General features: G+C 40.2%; 2 protein-coding genes across 12 annotated transcripts in view; one reads left to right on the top strand and one right to left on the bottom strand.

The window, feature by feature from the left end:
• ptpn11b (protein tyrosine phosphatase non-receptor type 11b) overlaps window positions 1–13,654 on the top strand; it is a 38,474-nt gene extending 24,820 nt beyond the window's left edge. For 2 of the 11 annotated variants that reach the window (XM_041047391.1, XM_041047450.1), the window contains exons 4-16: window positions 1,096–1,288; window positions 1,407–1,526; window positions 1,688–1,801; window positions 2,555–2,651; window positions 2,881–2,960; window positions 3,338–3,493; window positions 4,595–4,726; window positions 5,934–6,088; window positions 7,464–7,531; window positions 7,642–7,793; window positions 8,121–8,221; window positions 8,787–8,912; window positions 10,664–13,654. In XM_041047391.1, the coding sequence (XP_040903325.1) occupies window positions 1,096–1,288; window positions 1,407–1,526; window positions 1,688–1,801; window positions 2,555–2,651; window positions 2,881–2,960; window positions 3,338–3,493; window positions 4,595–4,726; window positions 5,934–6,088; window positions 7,464–7,531; window positions 7,642–7,793; window positions 8,121–8,221; window positions 8,787–8,874 (1,456 nt within the window). In that variant the 3' untranslated portion in view covers window positions 8,875–8,912; window positions 10,664–13,654. Of the gene's footprint in view, window positions 1–1,095; window positions 1,289–1,406; window positions 1,527–1,687; window positions 1,802–2,554; window positions 2,652–2,880; window positions 2,961–3,337; window positions 3,494–4,594; window positions 4,727–5,933; window positions 6,089–7,463; window positions 7,532–7,641; window positions 7,794–8,120; window positions 8,222–8,786; window positions 8,913–9,518; window positions 9,549–10,663 lie in introns of all 11 variants that reach the window. The other 9 variants (XR_005894673.1, XR_005894671.1, XR_005894668.1 and 6 more) reach the window with 9 other exon arrangements.
• Window positions 13,655–14,328: 674 nt separating this feature from the next.
• Window positions 14,329–21,541, bottom strand: LOC121187996 (RING finger protein 223). Its single transcript, XM_041047462.1, has 2 exons — window positions 21,199–21,541; window positions 14,329–16,644 (listed from the first exon to the last, which is right to left on the bottom strand). The coding sequence occupies exon 2, from the start codon at window positions 16,555–16,557 to the stop codon at window positions 15,829–15,831; it is 729 nt and encodes a 242-aa protein (XP_040903396.1). The 5' UTR covers window positions 16,558–16,644; window positions 21,199–21,541; the 3' UTR covers window positions 14,329–15,828.
• Between the last annotated feature and the right edge of the window lie 4,657 nt (window positions 21,542–26,198).

The raw sequence follows: 26,198 nt of genomic DNA, 5'->3' as shown, positions 1-26,198 counted from the left end.
ACGTCCTTTGAAATGCGAGACTAAGACAGCTGGTGTATTAGCCAGGAATCCATGCGTGCACTCCCTCACACGCATACAGGAAACATTTTAGAAAGCTACATTTATATCCTCATTCACACACACACAAAAAAAAAAGTCATCACTTTTTTGTTTAGTATCGTCTCATGCTGAGCCGGTTATGTACATTCACTTTTTCTACCCATCTGCACATGGCACTGTGGATCTCAGTTTATATTTAGGTCTCAGAACAACTTGTGATCTATGGCTGTGGTTTAGGTGGTTTTTCCATTCTACATGCATCTCTTGTCAGAGCCTCCTACATGTTCTTTCTCACCACACAGGAAAAAAAAAAACACACAAACATGCAGGTTTTTATGAGCAGCTGAGTGAGGCTGCAGCAATGTACGAGGCGTTTTTATTCTCGAGTATACGTCTTCTCTCCCAGCTCACATATAGACATTATGTTAAACCCTAAAGCTACAATATAGAACTTTTTTTTCCCTTGAGGCAGGAAGCATAATGCTTGTCCTCCCCCTCATTTGGTCAAGTTTCTGTCACAGCTCTTCTTACTCGTCTTGGTATTTCGTCTACCTCAAAACCATATCTGGCCTGAGGCTGAGCTTCTCGCTCTCCACAGGAGTTGGAGAAGCAAACGGTGAATGCAGCCAATATGAAATAATGAACGTTGATGTTTTCTGTGTTTTTGAACAGGTCTTGCCAGTTGCATCTTTTTATTTAGTGTCTTTTTTTGTTGTTGTGCTTGATCTGTAACAGGTAGCTTCATCTTGATAGATACAGTCAGCTAATATAATGTGGTGCCCACAGTAAATGGTCCCTGTCCTAAACATCACTGAAAGCTAATAATAAGGTTGTGGGAAATGAAGGCACATGGGGTTACAAAGTGACTCAAGAAAGTATTTATTGTTGTTTAATATGTAAAAAATGTAATTGTGCGGGATAAATAAAATGAAATACACTCATAACATTGTAATAATTATTAGGTTTCAATCATTTAACTTGTCAGTGAATATTTTTTCTGGATTATTGTTATTGTTGTGTTGGTGTATCACATTCTGTCCTCTCTCTCATCTCCAGGTGGTACCACGGGCACCTCTCTGGCCGAGATGCAGAGAAACTGCTCACAGATAAAGGCAAGGCCGGCAGTTTCCTGGTCCGGGAGAGCCAGAGTAAACCAGGCGACTTCGTCCTCTCAGTTCTCACCAATGAGGAGAAACATGAAAACGTGGATCGCAAGACCAAGGTCACCCATGTTATGATACGTTACCAGGTAAGATAACTCAGTTCAGGCTCCTTGACACATACAGAAAGTTACATAGGAAGGAATTTATTTTTGCACTCAAAGAACTCCTCAGACTCGGAGTTGAACTGTTGATATTTATCTGCAGCAGGATGGTAAATATGATGTGGGCGGAGGTGAGAGGTTTGACACGCTGGCTGACCTGGTAGATCACTACAAGAAGAACCCCATGGTGGAGAAAAGTGGCATCGTAGTGCACCTCAAACAGGTACAGAAGAAAAATTTAACCAGTAAAACAAACAAAAGGATCCAATCTGGTGAGTCTTTTGCATGAAGTAAGTTGAAGTCATGTATGCTTTTTAAATTTAGTATAATTTGTTTTGTTCTGTTGATAAATATAATTTCCCTGTCCCTACATGACAACGACAGCCATTTAATGCTACAAGGATAAATGCAGCCAACATTGAGAACCGGGTACGAGAGCTCAACAAAGTTGCAGACAACTCTGAGAAGCCCAAACAAGGATTCTGGGAAGAATTTGAGGTATGTAGCCTCAAATCTGTCAACACCAAAATTATTCCTTTCAGTCATGATTTAAAGAAGAAACATGGGGGTGCTGATTTCTGTTGTTTGAGTGTGTATTGAATGCCATGAATTATTAATTGGCATTTACTGACTGTTTTTCTATAAGATCATATGAACTGATCATTGTCTGGTTGCTGAATGGCCTGTTCCTAGGCTACAATATTTATTGAGATGATAAGAATTTTTCAAGTGAATTTATGTTACTTACTGCATCCTCTGTGTTGAAGTGTGTGTGTGTGTGACATAAAGTATCACATGAAATAAACACTTTGCTTGCCTCGTGTATTATTTGGACATCACTTCAGGAAAAGAATGCAAAGATATTAATAACTATCTGTCTGGCTTTATATTTATGCCACACAACTGGTTTTAGTTATCACAGCTAAAAAAACGGTTGTACTTTTTTTGTCCTATTCTGACCTTGAAAGCAGATATGCATCCAAAATGAACAATGCATGAAAGACTTTAAAACCTTTTTTGTTTGTTTGTTTGTTTTTTTTCTCTTAAATGTACAACCTTAATACTGACACACGTGGTTTTCATGTTCTTTCACCCCAGGGTTACCCCATCTGTATGATAATGACCTCAGAACTGGCAGTCACATTATAGTGGTGACTCTTTTGTTTGGAACTTCCTAGAATGCTTCATAAAAAAAACATGTCCTTTTCTTTCTGTTCTCCTTTTTTTTTTTTTTCTGTCATCAACCATCAGGTACTTCAGCAGCAGGAGTGCAAACTGCTGTATCCCCGGAAAGAAGGCCAGAAGCCTGAAAACAAGAGTAAAAACAGATACAAGAATATCCTCCCCTGTGAGTCAAGCAGCACTCTGCCATTTCCTGTCTCCCCAACTTCCTGTGGAAACAGTGACACAAATAGACAACACACAACGTAGAGGCCTCATCAAAGTGTCAAGATTTGGTTTCGACAACTCACAGCCAATAAATTGAAATTAGATCAGAAAAAAAAATTCAATTCCAGGAAACTGTAGACATTTTGTTGTGAATGTGCATTAATGACAGTTCGACTTTGTGTTTTCAGTCGACACAACTCGTGTTGAAATCAGGGAAACAGATCCAGATGTTCCTGGTTCAGACTACATCAATGCCAACTACATCAGAGTGAGTCTTTTTTTTTTCAGCCTGATATAAGACCTTGTACCAACACCTGTGCTTGATCAATGTCAGTAATGCACAACATGAAGCAAACACTCAATAGAAGTGAAATTTAAGGGGAAGTTCACTGAAACGTAAAATTATTGTTGGGTTGTTTAGTTCCAAATAGATAAATACATCCGTTAAATTAAAAAAAAAAAAAAAACATACAGTAGAGCTTCCTTAGTCAATTTAGATGACTTCTTCAGATAAACTTCCTGTTTTATAAGCAACTCTTAACTTTTATTCATTTCTCTGTCTTTATTTTGATTGATCAGTATTTTCTTCAAGAAGCGAAACGATTTGTGTGTATTTATCTTTAAACATTGAACTCTGCTGCACAGAGTATGCATGAAGAGGGGCGCCACACTGAGGAGGGCAAAGTCTTCATCGCCACCCAGGGGTGCCTGCAGAATACAGTCATTGACTTCTGGAAGATGCTGTATCAGGAGAATGCGCACGTCATCGTCATGACCACAAAGGAAATAGAGCGAGGACGGGTGAGCAGCTGTTCACAGAGCAACTGTTCGTTAGTATAATTTAATATCATGGAATATTTTGATTTAATGTTAAACTAGAGAGGTAATCGGTTCAATAGAAATGTTTCTACAATATATATTTCTAAGGCAAGTAGCTTTTTTTCCTCTCTCCCCGGCTCTTTTTCATTTTCTTTCTCTAGCATTTACTCCTAAATAGTCTCTCTGTTGTTTCAATATTGCACTCCTTGGGGCTGATTGCTGTTGATTGCTTGTAATGATGGAGATCCATAAACTGAGGGGTGTTCTGTGATTGGTAATTTATAATGAGAGCATGAGCAAAATACGCTAAATCTGAGACATAACGTTAAAAATCCACTACACCAGTCAAGTAAAATGAATACAGAAGGAGCTTTCACCACCAGGTTAAACCACCACCCTCTTAAACCTACATAGACAAAGAAATGCTTGAAGTTATTCTTTCTATCAAGCATTAAGTGTTATACATCATATGATTCAGAGGAACCTACCCTTTCTTTCTGGTGCAGATTACAGACACGATCGTGCATTATCTTTGTGTGAGCACACTATGTTTGACATTAAAAACAGATAAATGCCCGTTAGATGCCGAGCAGTGGGATTTTAGTGCCTTTTGAAACAGAAGAAGGAGAAAAAGGACACACACACACAGACAACAGGCTCAAACAGCTTCTATCTGCAGCACCGTCAGTCATAAGAATATATGCTGTTCAGGAGCATCAGAAGGTAACAGGACAAGTGAAAACAACAGAGGACACTGGTGTGTGTCTCCTACAGCTTCAGCCTGTTTCGGTCATCTGACTTTTACATTGCCATCAACCAAATCTGTATTTTCAGATGAAAGACAGCACTTGATGGCATTAACTTATTACAACAGAGAAATGTGGATATGCGTAGTAGCGATGAAGGTGTGTGTGTGTGTGTGTGTTGGGGAGGAAGGGAAGGAGACGGCTGACAAGGATAGTATGACAGTTAAGCTGATTGGAAAGCTGCTTGAGATGAGCCGGTTCTTTAGATTGTCTAATACCCGTCACCCTCCCTCTGCTCTCTCTCTGTCCCTCTCTCTCTCTGTTTCCCCTGATTTAGAATAAATGTGTCCGTTACTGGCCAAACCTCCAAGAGACCAAGGTGTTTGGGAAGGTGAAAGTGAAGAACGTGGACGAGAGACCAGCACAGGACTACATCCTGAGAAAGCTGGAGGTGACCCATCTGGACCGGGTAGGAAGAGCTGTTTACTCAATCAAAGCTGACCCACTGACCTGGGGTTAGATTATCTAACACCTAACACATACACTCACATACGCACACAATCCCCTAGCACATGCTTGTGCTTACGGGAGGATCGACTGCATGAATCTGTAGTATAGTATAAAAGAAGCAGATACAGAAAGAGCAGATAACAAAAGTGCACACAACCTTTTAAAAATTCTGTTTTTCTTATACAGAAACCTTAAAAAACCCTTTGATGCAGTCGTTCTTTTATATTTGCAAAACAATAAGTAAAAACAAAAGGCTGTTTTTTTTGTTTTTGTTTTTGTTTTTGCTTTTTGTTGCTTTAATCACAGCAGTGGTCTGGACTTGATTGAATAGGGATGAATTTAAAATGGTGTGGAACTTTTGGATATCCAGTCTTGTCATAGTGAGTGTGCAGATGTAATATTTTATATCTGCCTGTTCAAAATCCTGTATTCTGTTCACAAGCACAGTGGTGGAGCTCACAGTCCGATAAGACTGAGAACAACCTGGCAATATTTTTTTACCAAAGACTGCCCCCAAATGATGCTTCAATCAAGCCTTAATTTCAGTTTGTTGGTGAATTACGGTTAAATTGAAGAAAATCAACCATCACTTTTTAATATATCACACTCATGCAGTTCATCAAGGTTACTGTGAGTCTCCTGTAATAACAGGAGACTAAACCAGACAGAGTAGTTCATTCATGTTTCTACACCTGCAGGTTCACACAATGTCAAGATATTTTATAAATGAGAAGAGAAAAAGATAGACTCCAGTTTTTTTTTTCCTTTTATATTTTACACTGTGAACAGGAAGGATTCCTGGTTGCTGTAATCCTCCATACTGGTCCTAAGCCTTAATTCCTGAGTCCACTGTAAGAAATGAGGAACAGAATCCTCATGCACAGAAGCGTACTTAAGCATTTCACAGATACTCATTAGCAGTAAAACTGCAGTTTTACTGCAATACCAGCAACAAAGACTACATTATGGCAGGTGACCAGAGATTATTCCCCCATCACAGTATGACATTTAGCATAGATCAGATAAGCACAAAGACAGAATTTTGTACTAACTATGAATTTGGAAAATACCTTCTTGAACTGGTTAAATCAAACTGCTTTAGTACCATATTAGCTTGCTTAACTTAACCGTTTTTTGTTTTTTTTTTGGCTGTATCTTTGTTGTAGAAGGAGCCTTTGAGGTACATCTGGCACTATCAGTACCTGAGCTGGCCGGACCACGGGGTGCCTAATGAGCCTGGTGGTGTGCTCTGGTTCCTAGAGGAGGTCAACCGCACACAGAACACCATTCCAAAAACTGGACCTATTGTCGTCCATTGCAGGTACAACCAGGAGGGAAGGACGCTGATCTATTTGGTGGGTCAGGTAGAGAGAATAAGCCGGCTGATCTGCCAACACAGTTCTTCAGCAGATATCAGCAGTTGCTTTGAATACTAATGGGACAAGAAAGAGGGTGAAGAAAGAGGGAACAGCATACACACACTGTTAGAATTACACATGAATTTATCCGGCCTGAGTTTTCCAGGGGTTTTCCTATAAGATTTAACACGTCTGACAGTCACAGCTGTTTTTTGTTTTTTTTTTCATTTTTTTTTTTTCCTTCTCCATGTTGACTCAGTTTCACATGAGATGGAAAAATTGTGGGCACTTGAAACTTTGCTCATAAAGCATGAGTTTCTGAAATTTGGATTTTATGATTTATGTTTTCAGTTGGCCACATGGGTGCGCTATAATTTAAATCCTACTGAGGGACAAAGTTATCAGTAGGTCAAATACACATGCTTTTTATTGCACCTAGGTCTTTATGTTGCCACTTGAGCTGTAATTACTTTAAGTAACAGATAAAATCCTCTTTAGCCAAGTAACTATAATGCCATATGTTTTATTTACATTGGTCTGTTTTACTTATGAAGGATGTCAGCATGACCACTAACAGCTGAAACTTCTTGGAACAGCACAATTTCTTTTTGTTCGGATGTTAGTTAGAAAGTGCCTTCATCCTGAATTGATGGCCCAAAGTAAAAATTTGTGATTTGGTAAAAAAAAAAAAAAAAAAAAAAAAAAATTTATCCATAGCTGAGGATTTTATGTACCTCAGATTTATTTCAATGTCACACAGCTTTGGTTCCTCATAAATTAATTACTGCTGGCAGATGTTTACATTTTTTTTATTTAATGTGTTGTTTTCATCAAGAGTGCACTGATCCATTTTAACCTGATGTGACTTTCAATTGTAGCAAATAGATTTGTCCGTTTGTTGTGAACAGAATAATCTGGTTTCACCCTTTCACCTTACCCAGCAACCCACATGTACTACAAACATGATGACAGACTGACAGAAAACATCTCACTCATTACCTTTCACTGATCAGTGGGCTGCTGATAAGGTTATTGTGGGGAGAATAGCATTGAGTTCTCAGGCTGATCTAACTGCATTTTATATGCAACACAGCAGCAAATTCAAGGTAATTCATTGCTGTTGCCAGCCTATAGTTCACAACCTCAGGCTTTCACGTGTTATTTCCAGTGTCATGTAGGTTTTGAGAAAACGTTTCAGTTCTTGATTCCCCGTAGAACATGTTCATACCTAACTGAAAAAAAATGCACTTTTAAATAAATAATTCTATTTGTCGCCCTGACTGTGTGATCATGTTTTAATTATCCATGGTTTGACTTTCCACTCTGTTGTCCCCACAGTGCAGGCATCGGCAGGACAGGCACCATTATTGTCATTGACATCCTCATCGATATTATTAACCGCCAAGGTACGAAACGGCGAAATAAAAGCGGCACAGCGGGCTTTTTATATTACTTTAAATCTTTGTACTGTGTCTGTGCTAATTTCTGGGTGCGTGTGCACACGTGTGTGTTCTAGGTCTTGATTGTGACATCGACATCCCCAAGACCATCCAGAGGGTACGGCAGCAGAGGTCGGGCATGGTGCAGACAGAGGCCCAGTATAAGTTCATCTACATGGCTGTGCAGCAGTACATAGATACAGCTCAGAAGAGACTGGAGGAGGAGCAGGTATTCCACTACACTCTTAAAATACATCACATAACACGTTTTGACATGGTAATGAAGGCTTTAAAATATTTATGGGAGTCAGTGCCTGACCTCAGAGTCTGTAGGCCAGCACCGTGCGTTATGTTATGACAGCTAGAGCAGTGAGGCACACAACAGTATGGCAGCTATCTCAGCAAGTTTCCAAAGTGCTGTTCCACTAAATGCGGATACCATCTGGGACTGTTTAAAGTTTAACTCAGGTCTAAGATACAGGACAGTTTGTGTGAGCTTTGTGAAGGATCTTACCCTATAAACTGAATCTGACTGATTCATGTTGATGCTTTGCAGAGGAATAAGATGAAGGAGAGGGAATATTCCAATATCAGATATCCCCAGATGACCAACTCAAGGTCCAAATCCAACATGACATCCTCACGCTCTTCTTCTGTGTAAGTATAAAACGTACCATGGTGAATTTGAAGTGGGCATTGATGTGATTATTAAATACATGATTGCCGAACCACAGCAGAGAGTAGGTTAAACAGGGTATCTGTCAGCCTAGACAGGTTTTCAGTTTCCTTTTTTTTTTTTTTTTTTTAAGTCTTTAGGATGGTATTAAAAAGTTGTGAATTTTTTTTTGCAGAAGTCTTAAATATTTTCTGTGGCCTGGCAGTAATGTTTGTTGTAGAATGTTTTGAATGTTTATGCATGTGTAAATACATAAGCAGGATTGATGCAACAGTGGACTGTGCGTGTTTCAGTCAGCACCATCAGACCAACAGCAAACACCAGCTTTGATAGCTACAATAGCTGATATATAATATAATATAATAATAAATAATTCTAGGCTTTCCATCATACTTTCATACTTTAGCCAGTATGACCATTGAACTGTTATTAGATTTAATTTAGTGTGATATTAAAAAGTCTTAAATTTAACCTGGTGAACCTGCAGAAACTCTGTTAAAGTTTGTATTTGTTTTGTCTGTGAATATTTTGTCTGTGCTGTTGTAGGATGACAAATGATGATTCGTCGAGTGTGTACGAGAACATAAACTTTAAAAGCCCTCAGACGTCTTTCAGCAGTAACACCAGGAGGTAAAACCGTCGGGACCTCCACATCTCTCTGTCTGCCTCTTTGTAAGTGCTTCATTCATTTCATTTTACATTGTTTGAATTTCTCTCTGTGCTCAGGCAGAGTGCATTCACAGCCACTTTGGTATTTTTATCCAGCAAAAGTCAACAGATTGTCAGAGTATCATCCCACTTGCTTTAGAATTTTTCATTTGTAGTAGCACTTTGTTGAAGCAGTCAGTATCCACTGCAATGAAGTCTGCATTGCAGTGGATATGGTGCATAGACGAGTGTTGTTGGCTGCACATGTTGGATGCCATTAATTGTAAGTGTGGCTCTGGTTGGAAAAATTATGAGCTATAATTTAGCTCTAAACTTGAGGCGCATGTGGATGTATCCTAAAATTTGCCCCTAAAATCAGAACCGGTGCTGTTAAAACATTTCCACTGATAGAAGACAGTTCAGTTTCTTCCAGCGAGTCAAATTAATTTTCTGCAAACGAATAGAAGAGTGAGATTCTCTTATTTTCAAGGTTCAAATTATAGGGTGGCCAGAAGCAGCTGAGCTTCCTTGAAAGAAAACCTGAGCTCCCCTCAAAGCAACAAAAGATTCAATTTAGGTTCACATTGTAATCAACCTCAATTCTCACAGTCTCATTCTTTTCTCTCATAGTGATTAATAGAGCAGACAAGCAGTGTGAAAGTAAGTGAGTCATAGCTTTGGTTTGGGGTCATCAGCACAAGTCAGTGCAGAACAGACTTTTAATTACCAGTGAATGTATTTGAAATGCATGTTGAATTTATTTTCTGTATTTTGTCTTTTGGGGTTGAAAATCAGTCTAACCAGGTATTGTAAGCAGTTTTCAAACTGCAGCATTTATACATATGGATTTCTGAGTTCCTCTGCATCATTTTTAAAGTTAAAACAAAAAATATATATGTATGTATTTATTTATTTGTTTGAATTCTTAAAGCCTAATTTTGATGAGTACTGCTACTACTGCTGTTGTTCCTAAAAGCTGTAATTATTCCAGTTTAGTAGTTTGAAAAAATGTATTATTTTATTTTTAAATTACAAATGTTCTTAGGAACACCCTTCTTCTTAGGAAAATGTGGATCTCCCAGAGATCTGTGTTGTAGAGCACAACCAGTTAGTTGTCTGCACCAGCATGGTGACAACCAGCAAGGCTAACAGTTAGCCTTTAAAGCTAACTAGATAACTATTAGCCTTCGAGGCTAACTCCTGCTCATTTACAGCCCTTTGTTGTGTTGCCGGGCCTTTTCAACTGCAGGCAAACATTAGCAGGAAAAGCACAGGTGTTACTAATAACACCAACAATGGCTTTTTTCTGTTCAGGTGTCCCAGTGACAGTCTGATAATGAGCCAGCATACACAATAACAGGCCCCTGAAGCTGAAACAGCTAAATTGAATTCAGCCATTTTTCATACAGTCACATGTCAAACTGTCTTATGCGAAAAAGTCCTATCAATCAACATAGTTCTCAGACAAATGCATTCAAACAGTAAAATGTCCCACTGATTATGTAACTTGGTCACAGTTCTTCACAAAACCATAAATAAATAAATAAATAGAAGTTAAATAGTCAAAAATGTTTATGTTAAAATATAGATCAGTCTGGCTTCGTTGTTTTGGCCCCTGTTTTGTTATAAAACTCTCAAAAAACAACAACAAAAAAATCCAAACACAAATGTACTAATTCCTAATATATGATTGTAGCTCCATATCGTGGATTACATCAGATTCATGATTCGTGTTCATGATTCAGAGTGACACCCACCAACTTTTGCTGTTTCAGTTTCAGCGAAGGTCTGGCTTCATCAGCGCCTGAAAACCCCTTGGGGGGGAGGAGGGAGTGTGGTGCCCTGACTACACCCCACACCAGTGAACCCTGCCTGGGCTGAAGGTGTGCGAGCTGACCCCTGTCATGCTGCCGTCCTGCTGGAGTAAAACCTCTCCCTCCATGGAGAGGAGGACTCTACAGCACAGCGCCCACGCTCAGGGCTTCTGTCCTCCCCCGTTTGTCTCCCTTTTGCTCCAGCCTCCAAAGCTTGTCCTTCTCTTAACCAGCGAAAGTGCCTTGTCACAGGATGTGTCTGTAATCTAGCCTCCCCAAACCTGCTGTTAAATCTGTAGTGTTACTATTTTCCAAACCCTAGAAACCCAAGCTGACGTAACAAACAACCAGTCTTTCCTTGGGATGTTGGATATTGAACATGGAGTCTGCCCTGGCCTGAAATGAACAGAGCTGTACGGGACCCAGGAAGAGGTCAAAGCTAAGCTGTTTGTCCGCTTGTTGCTAGAAATCACTCTGTTTGGTCTCTCTCCGTCCCTGTCTTTGCTGGCTGTCATTTGAACTCAAACCTAAGACTGTTTTTGCTGCGTTCTGTCTCTCCAGCTGTGGTGGTTATTAATGTGGTTGCTGAGTGATAGCAAGGGCAGTTGCATAACGTGCTACGGGATCCTGAGGCACAGGAAGGGCAAGCAAGCCCTTTCTTCTCATCTTCAAAAAAATTGTCATTTTAATTTAATTTTAGATGGACATTCTTTTTCTTTTTTTTTTTTGGGAGATTTGACCGATTGTCAAAGTTTCGGTGAACGGGTTGTATGCAGTCCCCCGTGGTGGTTGCAAATGCAAATCAGCTGTTCTGTCATTGTTCTTTAATGGAATTGGAGACAGTTTTTACGTATTTCTTATGGTTACTGGGACATTCTCGTCAGTCCTGTCTGTCATCTGAGTGCGGTCTCCGGTGGTCCCACTTTTCTTTCCTCTTTTTTTTTTGTCTCTCCTTTAAATCGGCTTCTTCTCATCATTTCTTGGTGTTTTTGTTGATGCTGTTGGTATCATGGTTGTGTAACAAATGAGATGTTTATTTTTTAAATATATCTATATTTATGAAAGAGCATAATGGTAGAAGAGATCAAGTTTAAGCACAGTTTTCTAAGAAACATCCCCGGCACTGATTTTTAATTGATGTTATAATAATATTTTGACGTCCATATTTGACAGGAAACAGGGTTGAGAGGATTCCTGAATGGGTGGTTGGAGGTGAGCTTGGCTGACCGACCGTCTCTCGGCTTCATTTGTCTGCCTGTCCTTGTTAATCAGCAGGTCTGATGCAGTTCAACATCTGTCGGAGGAGATCGTCACAAGGAGACAAGGCAAAGGGGCCGATTACAGCGGGCCAGATGGCCATCTGCCTGAGATTGAAGAATAGATTTGTCTCCAAAAAGTAATTTAGAAGATGGCCATAATCCAGGCTTGATGATAGCGGGGCGAGTAAGCCGACGTCATTGATGTGATAAGGAAGATGGTGGTGCTGCGGAGCACTGAGGCCTCTGCACTGTCTGGCAGATTGTTCACTATTTTTAGCCTTGGTGGATCAGCACCAAAATATCCAACTGAAACACCAGAGCAGATACAATGAAATCTGACCTAGGTTGTTTAAAATGTAAAGACTTCATGGTCCTCCAGACCTTCTTTTAAAAAAAACAAAACAAAAAAAAAAAACAATGCTGTCACTTGCAGTAGGACATTGTAATGATGATGTGTGTTCAGTTTGCCCTGATCAAAATAAACCATGAACGAGTGACACTCGGTGGTTGGTGGTCTGTTTGTGCTCTGACCATTCCTCTTTCTCCACCAGCAGAAGTGTTCAGCTATCCAGGTCAAGGACACTCGCAGGCAGGACTCACCTTCGGTCATAAATTAGCCAGTTTCTGCAGCTACAGTTCGTGACTCTTAAGAGACGTGATTTAAAATCTATCCAAGAGTAATGAATACACAGCTATGGCACTGAGGAAAACTATAATTAGACACAGTTGACCTTGTGCAGTGGTCTAAAATAAAGTAACAGTGCAGCCAGCAGTTGATGTATCATCCTGTCAGACAGCCATGTTGTGTGTTTTGAAGACTTGTGACGGCACAGATTCCTTTTGTTCAGCTTCTCCTCTGTCAGTAGAAAAAGAAACTTTTGTTTCCCATCAGTTCACAAATATCTTGTGATTTTGGTCTCTTGGCTGCCGGGTTTGAAACTTTTCTTGTTATAAGTTGTTGCCACGATTTTAATGGCTGATTCTTTATATGAATAAAAGCTATGTTTTCTTAAATAAATGGCATTACTGCCCTGTGTGAGTGAAGGCCTACAATATGTCTTTTAGAAATATGCAGCAGCACTTGGATGTACTTCAGCTGAATTTGAACATTGGGGATGTTTGAATCCCTCTGGTTTTTCCTTTTGTCCTTTTCCCGTCTGAACTGTGATCTCTGTCTAATCAATGAGAAATGACTTTTGTGGTATTGTTTCTGTGTTTCTGAACTATCTTGCGCTGTGGATAATTTTGATTATTATATATATATATATATTTTGTATTTCACTTTGCCTATCTGGGTCAAATTGTTTGTGATATGGTGAAACATCAATACTTGAAAGTGTGAAACTGCTGAATCTTTGGCCTCAAGCTGTCTGGATGGCCATTGGCTGTGGAAATATTTTTGGTAGTGCACTAGATTTTTGCCATCAGTGTTGTTTTATTTTTAGTTTTATTCTTTTTTTTTCTTTTTTTCAGCTTGTATATTTCTAATTGATTGTTTTATCCATTCTTTCATTTTGTATTGTGTGTCAGTTATAATAATAATAATTATTATTGGTGTAATTTCATTATGAACAAGTCAATTCTGGCTCTGAGTTGATCCAGTGTACATGGAGGTGTGCAGTAGTAACACGCTATTTTCTTTCTGCTTGTCCTCTTACATTTACTTGAACATGATGTTTTTTGTTTGTTTGTTTTTTAAAAATTTCTATTCCTTGTTCCTCTGTTGGTCTGAAGTATGGCTGAAGTGAGTAGAAATGTACTGGGAGCTCCTGGGTTGTTCAGTGGAGGCTCTTCCCCTTTCCTTCTCTTCTTGCACTGGCTCTGCCCAAACGCCTTTTTTGCTGTACAGGCTACAACTGCTGATGCAATGAACTGCCAGAAATGGCATCAAAATGGTTTATTATCATATAGTTTAATAAAAATCTATCATGGCTCTGTAGAACTTTACACGTTAATTTTGCTTGTTTCTGTTGTGTTCACTTGTGACTCTGGATCAGGTTTTTAGATGGAGACCTCGTCCATATTGATAAAGATACTTTGGAAAATGTTTGTGGAAACTTTGCCAGATCAAAGATCAGTGTAACAAGCAAGTTTTTCTGTTTTGCCTTCAGGTGAAGTCGATGTAGTGGAGCAGCAGCGGAGAACACAGGGCGTTGTGTTATGAAGTGCTGTTTGTGTTGGACCCTGCTGTGGCTCTCCATCATATCCCCTGCAGTTGTCTCTTCAGTTTGAAAAGTGAGAGAATATAGCTCATTGAACACCAGTTAACTAATATTAATATTGAAAAGCGAAGCCTTGCAGAAGAAACACCAGTTTCACCAGTACCGACAGTGGCCTGTGGAAACAGTGCTTTAAAACTCAACAAGAAAATAGAAAACGAGACACTGAAAAAAATCATAGACGGCTTCCTCCATGCTTCCGTATTTAAACAAAAAAGGTTTTGTTTAAATACCCTAGATCAAAGTATGCCAACTAACAAGAAGCTTTTATTAATTTTTTTTTTTTTTTTTTTTTTTTTTTTACAAACGATATTTATTATTATCTCCCTATTCACTTTTATTTATTTAAGGAAAGTCACATTGAAGCCATTGCTTAGCATTTTTTGGTTTCACTCTGCATTTATTGGTTAACCATGTTTACTAGATGTTCAAGTTGAGCTCTAGGAAGTTCCACTTTTATTATGGGCACTCCTAAACACGTTAGGATTTAATGTAACCGCCTTATCAACCACGTCACAAGTGAGCTACTCGGAAAACCCCGCAGACTAACTTTTCCTCTATCTGACACACCTTATCCAGGAATAAATAAAGACGACTTCCTGTCAAGACTTCGCTTTTATAGTCAAGGGTTCAAGGTTCACGTACAGAGGAAATGAAAAACTGTTTCAGAGAATGGCCTCATTGTTTCACAACTTAACACTGAAACTAACACTTTTTAATTTACATTCAGGCACACGAGGAGCTGTGCTTTATTTGAGGGGAATTTACCGCATTTGTTCAGATAGATTAAATCACCAGTTGTTACTGCAGTAAATTAATAACCCACAGTCAAATGATGTCAATCTTAATAATAAGGCTTTGCACAAAGGTTTTGTTTCCCAGAAACGTGCTCTGAGTTAATACCTCACATTTTTTTATTACACTTCTTTAAACAAGGACGTATCAAAACACCCAAAGCATTTGTACAGTATAAAAAGTTTTCAGTTGGCACATTGTGATTACATTCGTTCTCTCATGTGACAGTCCGTTTATTAGTTACTATAAACTTGACTATTTGTTGTTCTTTATCCAACCAGACATTTGCAAAGCAAAGTTTAAATGTCAGCATTTTCAGCTTGACTGTTTTGGCCTGTTTTAAATGACGAGGTTCTACCAAGTAGTGTCCGAAAAAGACGTTAAATTACATCTAAGCAGTCAGATCAAAACTTATTATAGTGCAAAGGTTTGGTTCCCCTTCAGTGTTTTGGTTTCACCGGACATGATTTTTGGGGACAGCAGACATAACAGAGTCTCATCTTTTACAAGCCTATATGAACAGTTTAGTCACGTGTACTGCAGGGAAGGTTAAATTCCAGCTTTGTAGAGTTAAAGTGTTGAATTTCTATGCGATTATAATTTAAATATTCAAAATAATTCAAATGATCTTGATAGCATATGACATCAACACAAATGTCTTACTGATAATTGGTGCTGTCTGTGTTGGTTACAGTTCTGAGGTGTTGTGTGTAGTTGTGTGTAGAAATGATCAAGTGCACTTATTGTAAGTGTAGTTGTGCAGCAAAAATGTAGTGTCAAATATTAAAAATATTAGTCATATATAACATTATATACAGTTACAGTGGAGTCCAGTTAGTTTAGTCCAGTAAGTTTACTCTGTCAGACCACGTGTTCTGGTGAATGGGTTGAAAGTAGTAGTAGTAGTAGGGGTAGGGGTAGTGGGGTTGGGCTGGATGTGTTCACGCATACAGCGCATGTTTCCAGTGCTGAATACACACTGCAGTGGCCACAACACAATGACAATAAGCAGCACCATGAGCACAAGGAAGAGCACCATCCTCTTCCAATCTGCCAGCCGGCCCAGCAGGCTGTGAGTCCGGGGCTGAGTCTGGATTGGCACACTAGCCGTTTTGCTCGCTCCAATGTCAATGCAGATACAGAAAGCTGAGGGACTGTCAGGGGCACCTGAGCCAGCATTGCACGTTGAGCTTTTGTAGCACAACTTCTCCCCCTCAAGCCACACTGGCTCCTCCTGCTGCTGATGGTGGGGAAGCTTGCACAGGACCTCGCGGCTTGTGGCCAAGGCTGGGGGTCCCTCCTCTGGGAGTGTGGTGGGGTGACGGCAGAAGGGGCAGGAGAGGCGTGTGCTGCTGCCGTTGCCGTCAGAGTCAGCCAGCGAGACTGCCATGAGGCGGGAGAGGCACTCCAGACAGAAGGTGTGGGTGCACTCCAGCAGCTTGGGCGTTTTGAAGACATTGTCGTAAGTGTTGAAGCAGATGGAGCACTCTGGCTCGCTTGTGACTGACACTTTCTTTTGCAACTCTCCAGCCGTGTCTTGGGGGGCGACCGGCATGTGCCAAATCTGCGGAGTCTCTTCCATGTTCAGAAAAGAGCCTTCCCTCTCCTGTGTCCAGTCTCTCCAGAACTCTCCACTCTTTTCTTTCCTGTTTTGCTCTGTCCTCAACTTCTGGATTAAGACAATGAATGAAAAGAAGAGATTAGTTTTCATATTTCAGGTGGTATCATGCTGCTGGAATCATGAAAACTAGGAAAGGAAGTGCAAACCAGTTTTTTCAGTCACATACGACCGTAATCCCTCCAAGTTAACAGGATTTCAGTCTCTCAGCACATTTTGTACAGCCCAGCCCAGTGTTGAACTCTGAACTAATTTGACCCTCACACACTCATAATAACACAAAACTAACAGGATTTTGGTTTGTCGATGAGTAATTCAATCATGGGTGCAATGCAAAATGGGTCAAATGTGCTGAGTGATATTTACTAAAGCAACGAGCAGAAGCACAAACCAATGTGTCATTTAAGTACACAGCAGAGCAGGAATGGAAAGGACAGTGTCCGCCCCCATGTGTAACGTGGGCATTTCTACAGTTACAGCATGAGTGTTTTTGTTTGCACAGACACAGTGTCCTTTGAAGGAGCACCAGAAAAAGACTTTTCAGTCATGACTGTATTTTAATCAAGACTTAGGCTTTGAACAAGAGAAGCCGACAAGCCGTATTTGAGACCCTTGATTCCACCGTAAATTATGAAAGTTATATATCTCAGTCAGTGAAACCCAGAGAGTCATCATTTGCTGAGCGTCATAGTCACAACAAAGTGGATTAGCCGATTGATTGAGCGCATTAATAATTAGCAGGTTGTCGTGAATGTGCAGCGTGGTGACAGTGCATGTTTTTTTGCTTGCTGGAGACTTAGGCACAGACTGTGCAAACCAACACAATGTAACATTAGTCAGTTAGAGTGCAAACTTTATGGTCCCCATGGTCTTAGGGTACACGGTGTAAGTGATGATGAAAGGCCCGTGTTGTACATTGTATTGCTGCTCTCTTGGCCTTAACTGCTTTAGTTTCAAATATCTCTATGTCAGTGCGCATAGTGAAGATATAGATTCCATGTTATCTAACCTATGATTAAGCAAGCACACTTAAACAAATTTACACAAAAACATGAGACAAAAAGTGTGGCGCAAGTGCTATCTTGCTGGGTGTTTTAAGCTAGCGACCTCACTACTGCTGATAGCTTTTTAACCCTTGAACACCCAGCTGGACACACCACATTTTAAAGGTTTTGACTGAAAAAAATTAGTCTGCTCTTTGGACATATTCATATTCATGTAACTTTTCATAAAGCTAGCAATCCTTGAAAGATCTGCAGGCTAAACAGTGGATGAATGACAGTGATTGACAGCTGCATAGTTGATCTGTAGAACTGCTCACAACTAGCATATTGACCCCTGATACTACTGCACACTTGATACTGCACAAATGGCACAAACCAATACAGTGTAACATAAACCACAAAACAGTTTAGTTTAGTCAGATAGTACCAGAATATTCAGAGTGTCTTATCTATGTAGCTCAGATAAGACTGTATCTCTGCTATCTCGTGGAGCTTACGTGCAACAGTTGCCTTGTGCTGTTTACATGAATTCAAGGCTGGAGTCTTTTAAATTTTACTAAAGAATTTGCATATAATAGTAGCAAACAGACACCAGCTGGTACAGGCAGTCCTTGGGTCCTTCTTGAATCAAGCATTTCCAGTATAGTAAGTGAACCTACCAAGGACAGTGTTAGGGACAAACACAGACAGCTTTGTTAATTTGACTTTTTGAGCATTTGTGTTCAAATCCGTATGTCAGACAGCACAGTACAGGAACGGTATAGAAGCTAAAAGACCAGGTTTTGGGTTAGTGGGGATCACCTGTACCAGATTTGGAGAGTTTAAAGTCTGGGAAGTCAGGACTCTCAGTTTTGAGGACCAAATTATTGCTGTCTTCTGTCATAGTGCTAGGAGTCTGTGAAAGAGCTACAGGCTGAGTCTGGTCTGCTTGTGTCATTGTTTTTTTTTTTTGTTTTTTTTTTAGGATGAGAATATTACATGGTAATAACCTGCCTGCTGGTGTTGTGGGTCAGGTATTAAAGGGCACTAATGTGGCGTGTTTGTGTGTTAGGGATGAAGGATGGTCAGAGCACAGGTGTTCTCCTCTCTGTGCCCTCAGGGCTGGTCCTGTCCCAGTATTCTCATCTACACAAAGTCCCTGCTTGTTCTCTCTTTAATCACCCCATCTACCCTTGAAATTCCTGCACCGCCAAGTCTCTCTCTTTGTCTATACTGAATTCAAACATGCCGTAGGGGGATGAGGACAGCATTTTCAGTATTATTACACTTGCTTTATCAGTTTGAAGCCTCCCCTATCCAATGATTGTGACTCAATTTACCTATTGCTTAAATTGAAATTCTACTAATGGGTGTGGTCGTTTGCTGGAAGCTCTTTTACAGAAGTGTATCCAGATCAAATTTAACTCGCCATGAGGGACTGTTTTTATTAACCCCACATGCCTAACCACTAAGAAGAAAATACCTGCATCCAGTGACTGTGCAGGTAACAGAAATTCAAGGAAGTCCTTCAAAAGTTCAAATATTTGCACAGTTGCTTCTCATTTCCAAATGAGGCTGCTGAAGTGCGCTAAGCGCAGCTTCAAGAAATGACAAGACAAAAAGAAGCAAAATCAATAAACATCTGCAATAATAACCATAAAATAGAGCGTACTATGACAGTTTGTGTTAACTGTCTCTTCTAACAGATGTAATCAGACTGTACGACTTTGCTTTTTCACTTTACTTGCTTGAGAATGGGGTGGTTATTTACCTCAAACCAAGTAATTTGTATTTGAATAGGCAAGAATGAACCACAGCCAGGAGGGGCTGACTTTACCTTTGGTTCTCTCCTGCTGTGCTATCATCATTTTGACAGTTAGCGTATTAATAGTAATAGTAATAGTAGTAGTAATAATTGGCATGGCTACTATTTAAACAAAGAGTTCACACCCATAAAGTTTCATATTAAGTTAATCAGTATATGTTTCCCATCATTCACGGGCCACAGAGCTCAAGCTCAAGGTCTTTACAAGGAGGGAACGTTTTCCAAAGCCTCAGGCTGTGACTTAGACATTCCACAGCTCTCTATCTGAACTCCTGCTGGTCATAGTTACAAATCCAAAAATGTGCTGTTTACATCATGATCTGACCCTCCAGCAAACTTTAACACGTACAAAGTATGACTGCTCTGGGAACAAGTGGTTAATTGGATGAAATATGTCCCTTGGTTTTCAGGAAATTAAGGCACTGACAGGCGGGATGTGAAACCTCTTGTGGTATGAACAGAATCTGGTCACAAATCTAGTTTCAGACTATTCGCACAATGTGAGACTGTGTAAGTTTGAAAGGAGGAATAAGTCATCATTCCTTCTACAAATGAAAACTTAAATTCATAAGCAATTCAACACGCCCTGCTCAAATTTGTACACTTGGATGTTTTACTTGCTACAGGGTTATTTGGTCTGGTATGACCAGCAGCTTAAATGTTAGCAAACATTAGTTTGATTCAGTGCTCTGACTTGGAAATTTTCTTTACATGTGCTGCTATTATTACTGTTATATGAAAGACTTGTTCTCATCTTTTAAAAAAACTGTCCAAAGTCCACATGGAATAAATACAAGCCATAGGTCTTTGGGGGCCCGGGGACTGAGGGGTCATATACTGTATAGCCGACTCAAATATTAACTCAGACTGGGTTGTTTCTGAACCCAAAATACCAACTTCAAATGTTGGGGAGGTCTCTTTCTTGTCTCACAGTGCAGTGCAATATTTTGCTATAACTAACTTTATGGTCCCTCATCACTATCAGTGGTACATGTTTTCCTCACCTGTCCTACTGACCCATTAATATACAAATCACAGCTTGACTGTCACGAGACCTAATTTGTCAGTCAAACTGGAGGGTTTTTTTTTTTTTTTTCTTCAAGCATCAAATGAAGCGCTGCTCTTTTCTGGGCCCCTTTGTGTCAGGCCCAACTTTGTGTATGCTCAGCTAAATGTTTGGCTTAACCGTCATGCACAATGCTGCCCTTCCTGTTCTCAGTTTGAGAGAACAGGTAGGGCAGGGGGGTGGGGGGGGTTTGGCCAGCCGCAGACAGTTTAACTGAACGTGAGGCTGGCCCAGGCAAAAACAGACCTCAGCATGTAGAGATAGCACATGTGTAAATACAGCAGACAATGCAGGAAGCCAGGCATACAGACACTGGAGACTCCTAACTGAATATACAGAAAACTACTCATGAAATGTGACTACAGGCTGGTGCAGCTGCTACTGGGGTTCTGTTACCCACCCCATGATGGATGCCACATTTACAATTCTTTGAAACTAAATTAAGTTTAGGAGATAAGGTAAAAGAAATACCTCATTTATTACAGATGAACCCAACAGTCTCTATTTTTTGTTATCTACTAGTATTTGTTTTAGTCTTAGTTTGGCTGTAGTTATTAAAAAGGAGTCAGGTCACAGTCTTTGCTTTAAAAGAAAATGCTTAAATAGAAACAACGGTTGCAGTGAAACAGTTTTGTAAGAGACAGTCTTGTATTGACACAACAGTAAGCCACACAAACAAGTAGAAAAGCACAAAAGCTCCAGGCAAAATTCAGAGCAAAGGTTAGGTTTACCTGTTCACTGAGGAAGATGTCAGATGATCCTCTCTTTATCTCTCTGGGTCGGGCTCCGTTCACTCTCTTTGCGCTCAAAAATGCATTTTTCTGGAGTCAAAGTCAACTGACTTCTGAGATCCCAGCAGAGAGTTTGGGGTTTTAATTGCGCCTGTGGCCAGGCTGAGGTCCTCCTCTGCACTGGTCTGAATAATCTGCGGGAGCCACAGGTGTGCGTATGTGTGTGTAGGAGGGTGTGTGCTCAGAGGCTGAGTAATAGCTTGCTGTGTGAGTGTCAGCTCTGCGTCCCTCTTCCTCTGTGTCCGTTGGCCGGTATCACCTGCCCTGCTCTGTCAGCTCCCTTTTTAGCACTTTATGCAAATGGGTTCAGACAGTGTCTCGGCCTTGAGGTGGTGTCTAAAGGAGGGAAGGAGGGGGGTGAGGAGGAGGAGGAGGAGGAGGAGGAGGAGGAGGAGGAGGGGGAAGATGACTCCTCAAGATTTCAAGGAGAGGAATACACATTCTTGCCTGCTCACCACCCCTCCCTGTTTCCTTCTCTGTTGATATCTTTCTCTTTTTCCTCCTCACCTCTCTCTACCTGTCTGCACCGTCTCCCCACCCTCACAAGAACACACACATAATGCAAATACCCCTCAGCTCCTGCCCGGTAAACAAACACGTACAGTGTTGCAAATCCTTCAAATGACAGCTGAATTTTCTTTCTTGTCAAGTCAACAGTATATCACATCTGTGCTCTGCAGGCTGCCCCCCCCAGAATGACTAAATGCAAACTGAGACAGTCGACGTGGTGTAACACCACTGTGCTGGATATTAAACACAAAAGACACACAAACTACCAGCTCTCTCATCAGCCAGTATGCTTGAGCTGCACAATGCATATAAAGGATTTATTTCCATTTAGTCAGTGATAAGGTAACAGGTGGCGATACAGGACTATCTTCCCACTCAAGCATTCAATGTGAATAGCCTCCTGATCCTTACTGACATACAGTGCCAGTGTTGTTGGTCAGCATGACACATCAGCACCTGTCAGGTTATATTCCCACAGTGTTTGTCCAGAGTAGTGACTTTTCAATGCATGCAAGCGTATTTTGAAAACTTTCCCAGCCACGCTACAACGGGCAAAGGGCTCCTGTGATGACAAAAATTTATGTCACGTTTTGGTCACCATTAAGCAGAAAAGAGCTTAGGGAGACTAGAAAGGAACATTTTCTTCAAGTTTGCATTCATTCAATGTTTCATTCAGGAAGTAAACATAAAATTAGCACATGTACATCTACCAGGAAAAAGGCTTCCACTCATTAAGACGACTTGAAGGATGTTAGTTGCAGTTTTTTCTTTTTATTTCATTACTCATTTTATTTTATGGTAATGACTAATGGCTCTAGGCCATTAGCAATAGTATGTCTCTGCAATAACATCTGCCTAACTGACTTGGTTATTTAGTAACCCAAACACAAATACTGCCGTATCATATCAGCAAAGTCATTTATTGGGCGTTGAGTTGTGAGTGCTTTGAGGAAGGAGAAGGTATACAATCAAAAGCCATTTCATTCCCTTGCCTGTAATCCACAAACTTGACTTCATAATAAACATGTCAAAGATTTAGTGGATGGCAGAGTGAAGGTAATTAGCTACAGTAAGTTATTTTGCAGGATGGTGGGTGGGGGGTGGAGCTGGAGCTGTGAAGCTACTGCTGGGGAGGGATACACGTGAGTAGGGAAACAGTGTGTGCAGTCAGGCTATAAAATGACACAATGTTGACTGTCTCTCCCCTCGACCCGACATTTAGGCTACTCAAACACTAGAGAGCAAAGCTGATACGTTCAAACCTCTGTCGCCACGCCATCAAAGGCAAAATGTGTGCTCTCTCATTTTTTCAGGGTAAAACATACAATGTTGTGTCTGGGGTAGCTGGTGAGGATGGGCAGTAGGGTGTGTGTGCACTGGCTTGATGATGCTGGTCTTGTGTTTGCTTTAATAGATAACAGTAGGTATTGGTCAGTATTGTTCACCTCTGATGTTTTTTTTGATTGATCACATTTTCAACAAGTGATCAGTATCACACTAGCTGTCTATAGGTCACCAATAACATGAAATTATCAGGACAGACTTGACTCTAAACAAGTACAAATGCATTTGACTATGATGCTGATGCTATTGCTGATTATTATTAGTGGTAGTTGTTGAGCTTTAGCCATGTGAGTGAGTGGGTAGGTCCGTCTCTTTTTGTCCAGCCTGAAATATCTCAACATCTGTTGGGTGGATTTCTGTGATATTTAGTACAGACCTTTGTGGTGGACAGAGGATGGATGGTAATGACTCTAGTAATCCCCCAACTTATCATCCAGGTCCACCAGCAGGTCAAAGCTTTCACTTGTGAAATATCGCAATGTCTACTTGATTGATTGGCACAAAATTTTATGGAGACATTCATGGTTCCCAAATGATGAATGCTAATGACTTTGGTGATCCTTTGACTTTTCCTCTACCACCCCCTGCAGAAAAACGTAATTTGTCCAGTACTTTGGTTTATGACCAAATACCTGCAAAACTAATGACACTCCCATCAGCCTCAGCTGTACTTTCTTGTTTAATGCTAATTAGGAAGCGTTGGCAAACTAATATACTAAACCAAGAGGGTGAACATGGTAAACATTATACCTGCTGAGCACCAGCGTGATAACATTGTCACTGTGAGCGTGTTAGCAAGCTGATATCAGCAACACCACATCAAAGCACCACTGTGCCTGAGAACAGCCTCGCAGAGCTGCTTGTTTTATGATTATCACCTCTGCTTTCACTGGAGAGTTAATAATGGTTAATAATGGCCTGTATTCAAAGAGACACAAAATGACCACAATGATGCAAAACAACCATCAAGGGACACAAAATGATTTCAAAGAGGTTAAAAATGACCATATAAAGACACAAAACATCACAAATAGATGCTAGATGTCTACAGAAGATGTAAAGCCACCACAAAGAGACATAAAACAACCAAAAGAGACAAAAAAGTCCAAAGAGAAACACAAAGCGAGTGTCACAAGCAAACTAGAAAGAGACACAGAACGACCACAAAGAGACGCAAAATAATTACAAAGAGACAAAAAATGACCAGAACTAGTCTTGGGTCCCATATGTGGAGGGTGGCAGGCCTTTTACCTGTCTTTGCTCATGACACATGGCAGCAAACTTTAAATGCATTTTAGGTATGTAATTTTGTTTTAATATCAGAAACTCAAAAACAGTGTCAATCGTAATTTGCAAGAAGATTTAATGTCTTTTCCAGTGGATGGGAAACACTGAAGCTAGCTGTAATGCTGGACGTGTTAGCTGATACAGGGCTTCTGGAGAAGCGATGAAGAAACTTGACACCTCAAGGTGCTTGTCTACCTTCCAACACCCATCTGCTTCACTACACCTCAGCAACCGCCAGCAGCCTTACGTCAGTTTTTCCAGCGTTAAAGGAAAATTGTGGTAGCGAGTCCGAGTGCGATTTTGAAACTTTGAATGGATAAATGTCTTCCTGGATCAAGCACCCTGCACGTCTACACTTCCTGTCTGTGTCCTCTCCTTACTGTAAACAAATGAGGTGCCAGAGCTGAGAGAAGGTCACTGCTGAACTTTAATAAGAAGCCCTCATCCAATAAATGCTACGGATGAGATGTAAAGGGCTGCAGTGCATGTTAGCAGAACAAACAGAAAGAGTTTAGTTTTGGGATAAGGGGTATATTTTTGCATAGAGCTTGGGGCTATGAATACTGCAATAAGTTTTGCACAAACTGAATTGTAATCCCATTTGTTTTGTATATTAAATACACATTATATATTACATACATTGTATAGTATGTATAGAGTCTCTCTATATGTGATTCATACTCTAACAAATAACAATGCTAATAAATTGTACAAACAGTAAATTAGGTTTTGGTCTAGTCACCTATTTCTTAGACATATTTCAGAGTCAGATCTAGGTGTGACAGGTGCGGTTCAAAAGGACTTCAAAACAAAGCAGGTAAACACAAAGACTATTGATTTACAAGCTCATAAGGGACCGTATTACAGTTTACTGTAAAGCAGTTGAGTTTATCAACTTATCTTTATGACCCACAACAGCAAAACAGTCACGTTTTTTCTTCAAAATAGTCTTTGGCCCCACGGCTAGTTCTACGGTGCTCTCTTCATTTTCTTGCCAAGTCATTTATAGAGGAAGAGGGAAGTATATCCTCTTATTGTTGCTCCTTTGTGTTCCTTATCTGTGTCACATTATTATCCCCAAGAAATTTACTAAAGTTTACTCATCTGTGCAGGATGCACACGGCTTCCTCAGAAACTACAGATGATTTGAAGCAAGTAACAAAACTCATGGTGCTCAGGTTCAGGTTCAGGTTCAGCTCATGTTTCCATACGGTTATCGCATTTCTAAGAATAGCTTTCCATAACAAAGATCCTATTTTTGAGTGAAAGCATTTCTGTTTGGTGTGAGATCATCATTTTCCAACTCACTGACCTTCACTGTCAACATGTGGCTTTTATGGTTATGTTTATACTATTTCATTCTCTTGGAAAGTGATGACACATTGTATAAAACACCTGTTGTCACACACCTGCTGTCGCACACATACACACACTCGCACACTCCCTCTGTTTTTCCACGATAAATACAAAGGGTTGGATGCAGCTTGTCATTTCCCAAGAAATGTCATATTAAATATTCTCATTTCCGTCTCTCGTGGTGATGGAAACACTTCTGTAACAGACAAACGTACATTGTTAAAGGATAGGTTCACATTTTTAAAGTCTTAAAACATGTCCAGGTGTATACTGAAAGTGGCCATTAAGAGATCATTTTCCTATCACGATTCTAATGTAAGAGACAGGTGCCCTCTAAAGTTCAGCTGAAATTAATAAGAGACTTCAAGAGTCCAAAAATTTTACCTAAGTGAGATTGTTGAAGCTTCATATTCGCTTTAGCTAAAGTTCAGAGTGGACGAAAC

This window comes from Toxotes jaculatrix, chromosome 2 (genome assembly GCF_017976425.1).
Source record: "Toxotes jaculatrix isolate fToxJac2 chromosome 2, fToxJac2.pri, whole genome shotgun sequence".
Lineage (NCBI taxonomy): Eukaryota > Metazoa > Chordata > Actinopteri > Toxotidae > Toxotes > Toxotes jaculatrix.
Note: the sequence above shows the minus strand (reverse complement) of the source record. Positions and strands in the feature narration are given on the sequence as shown.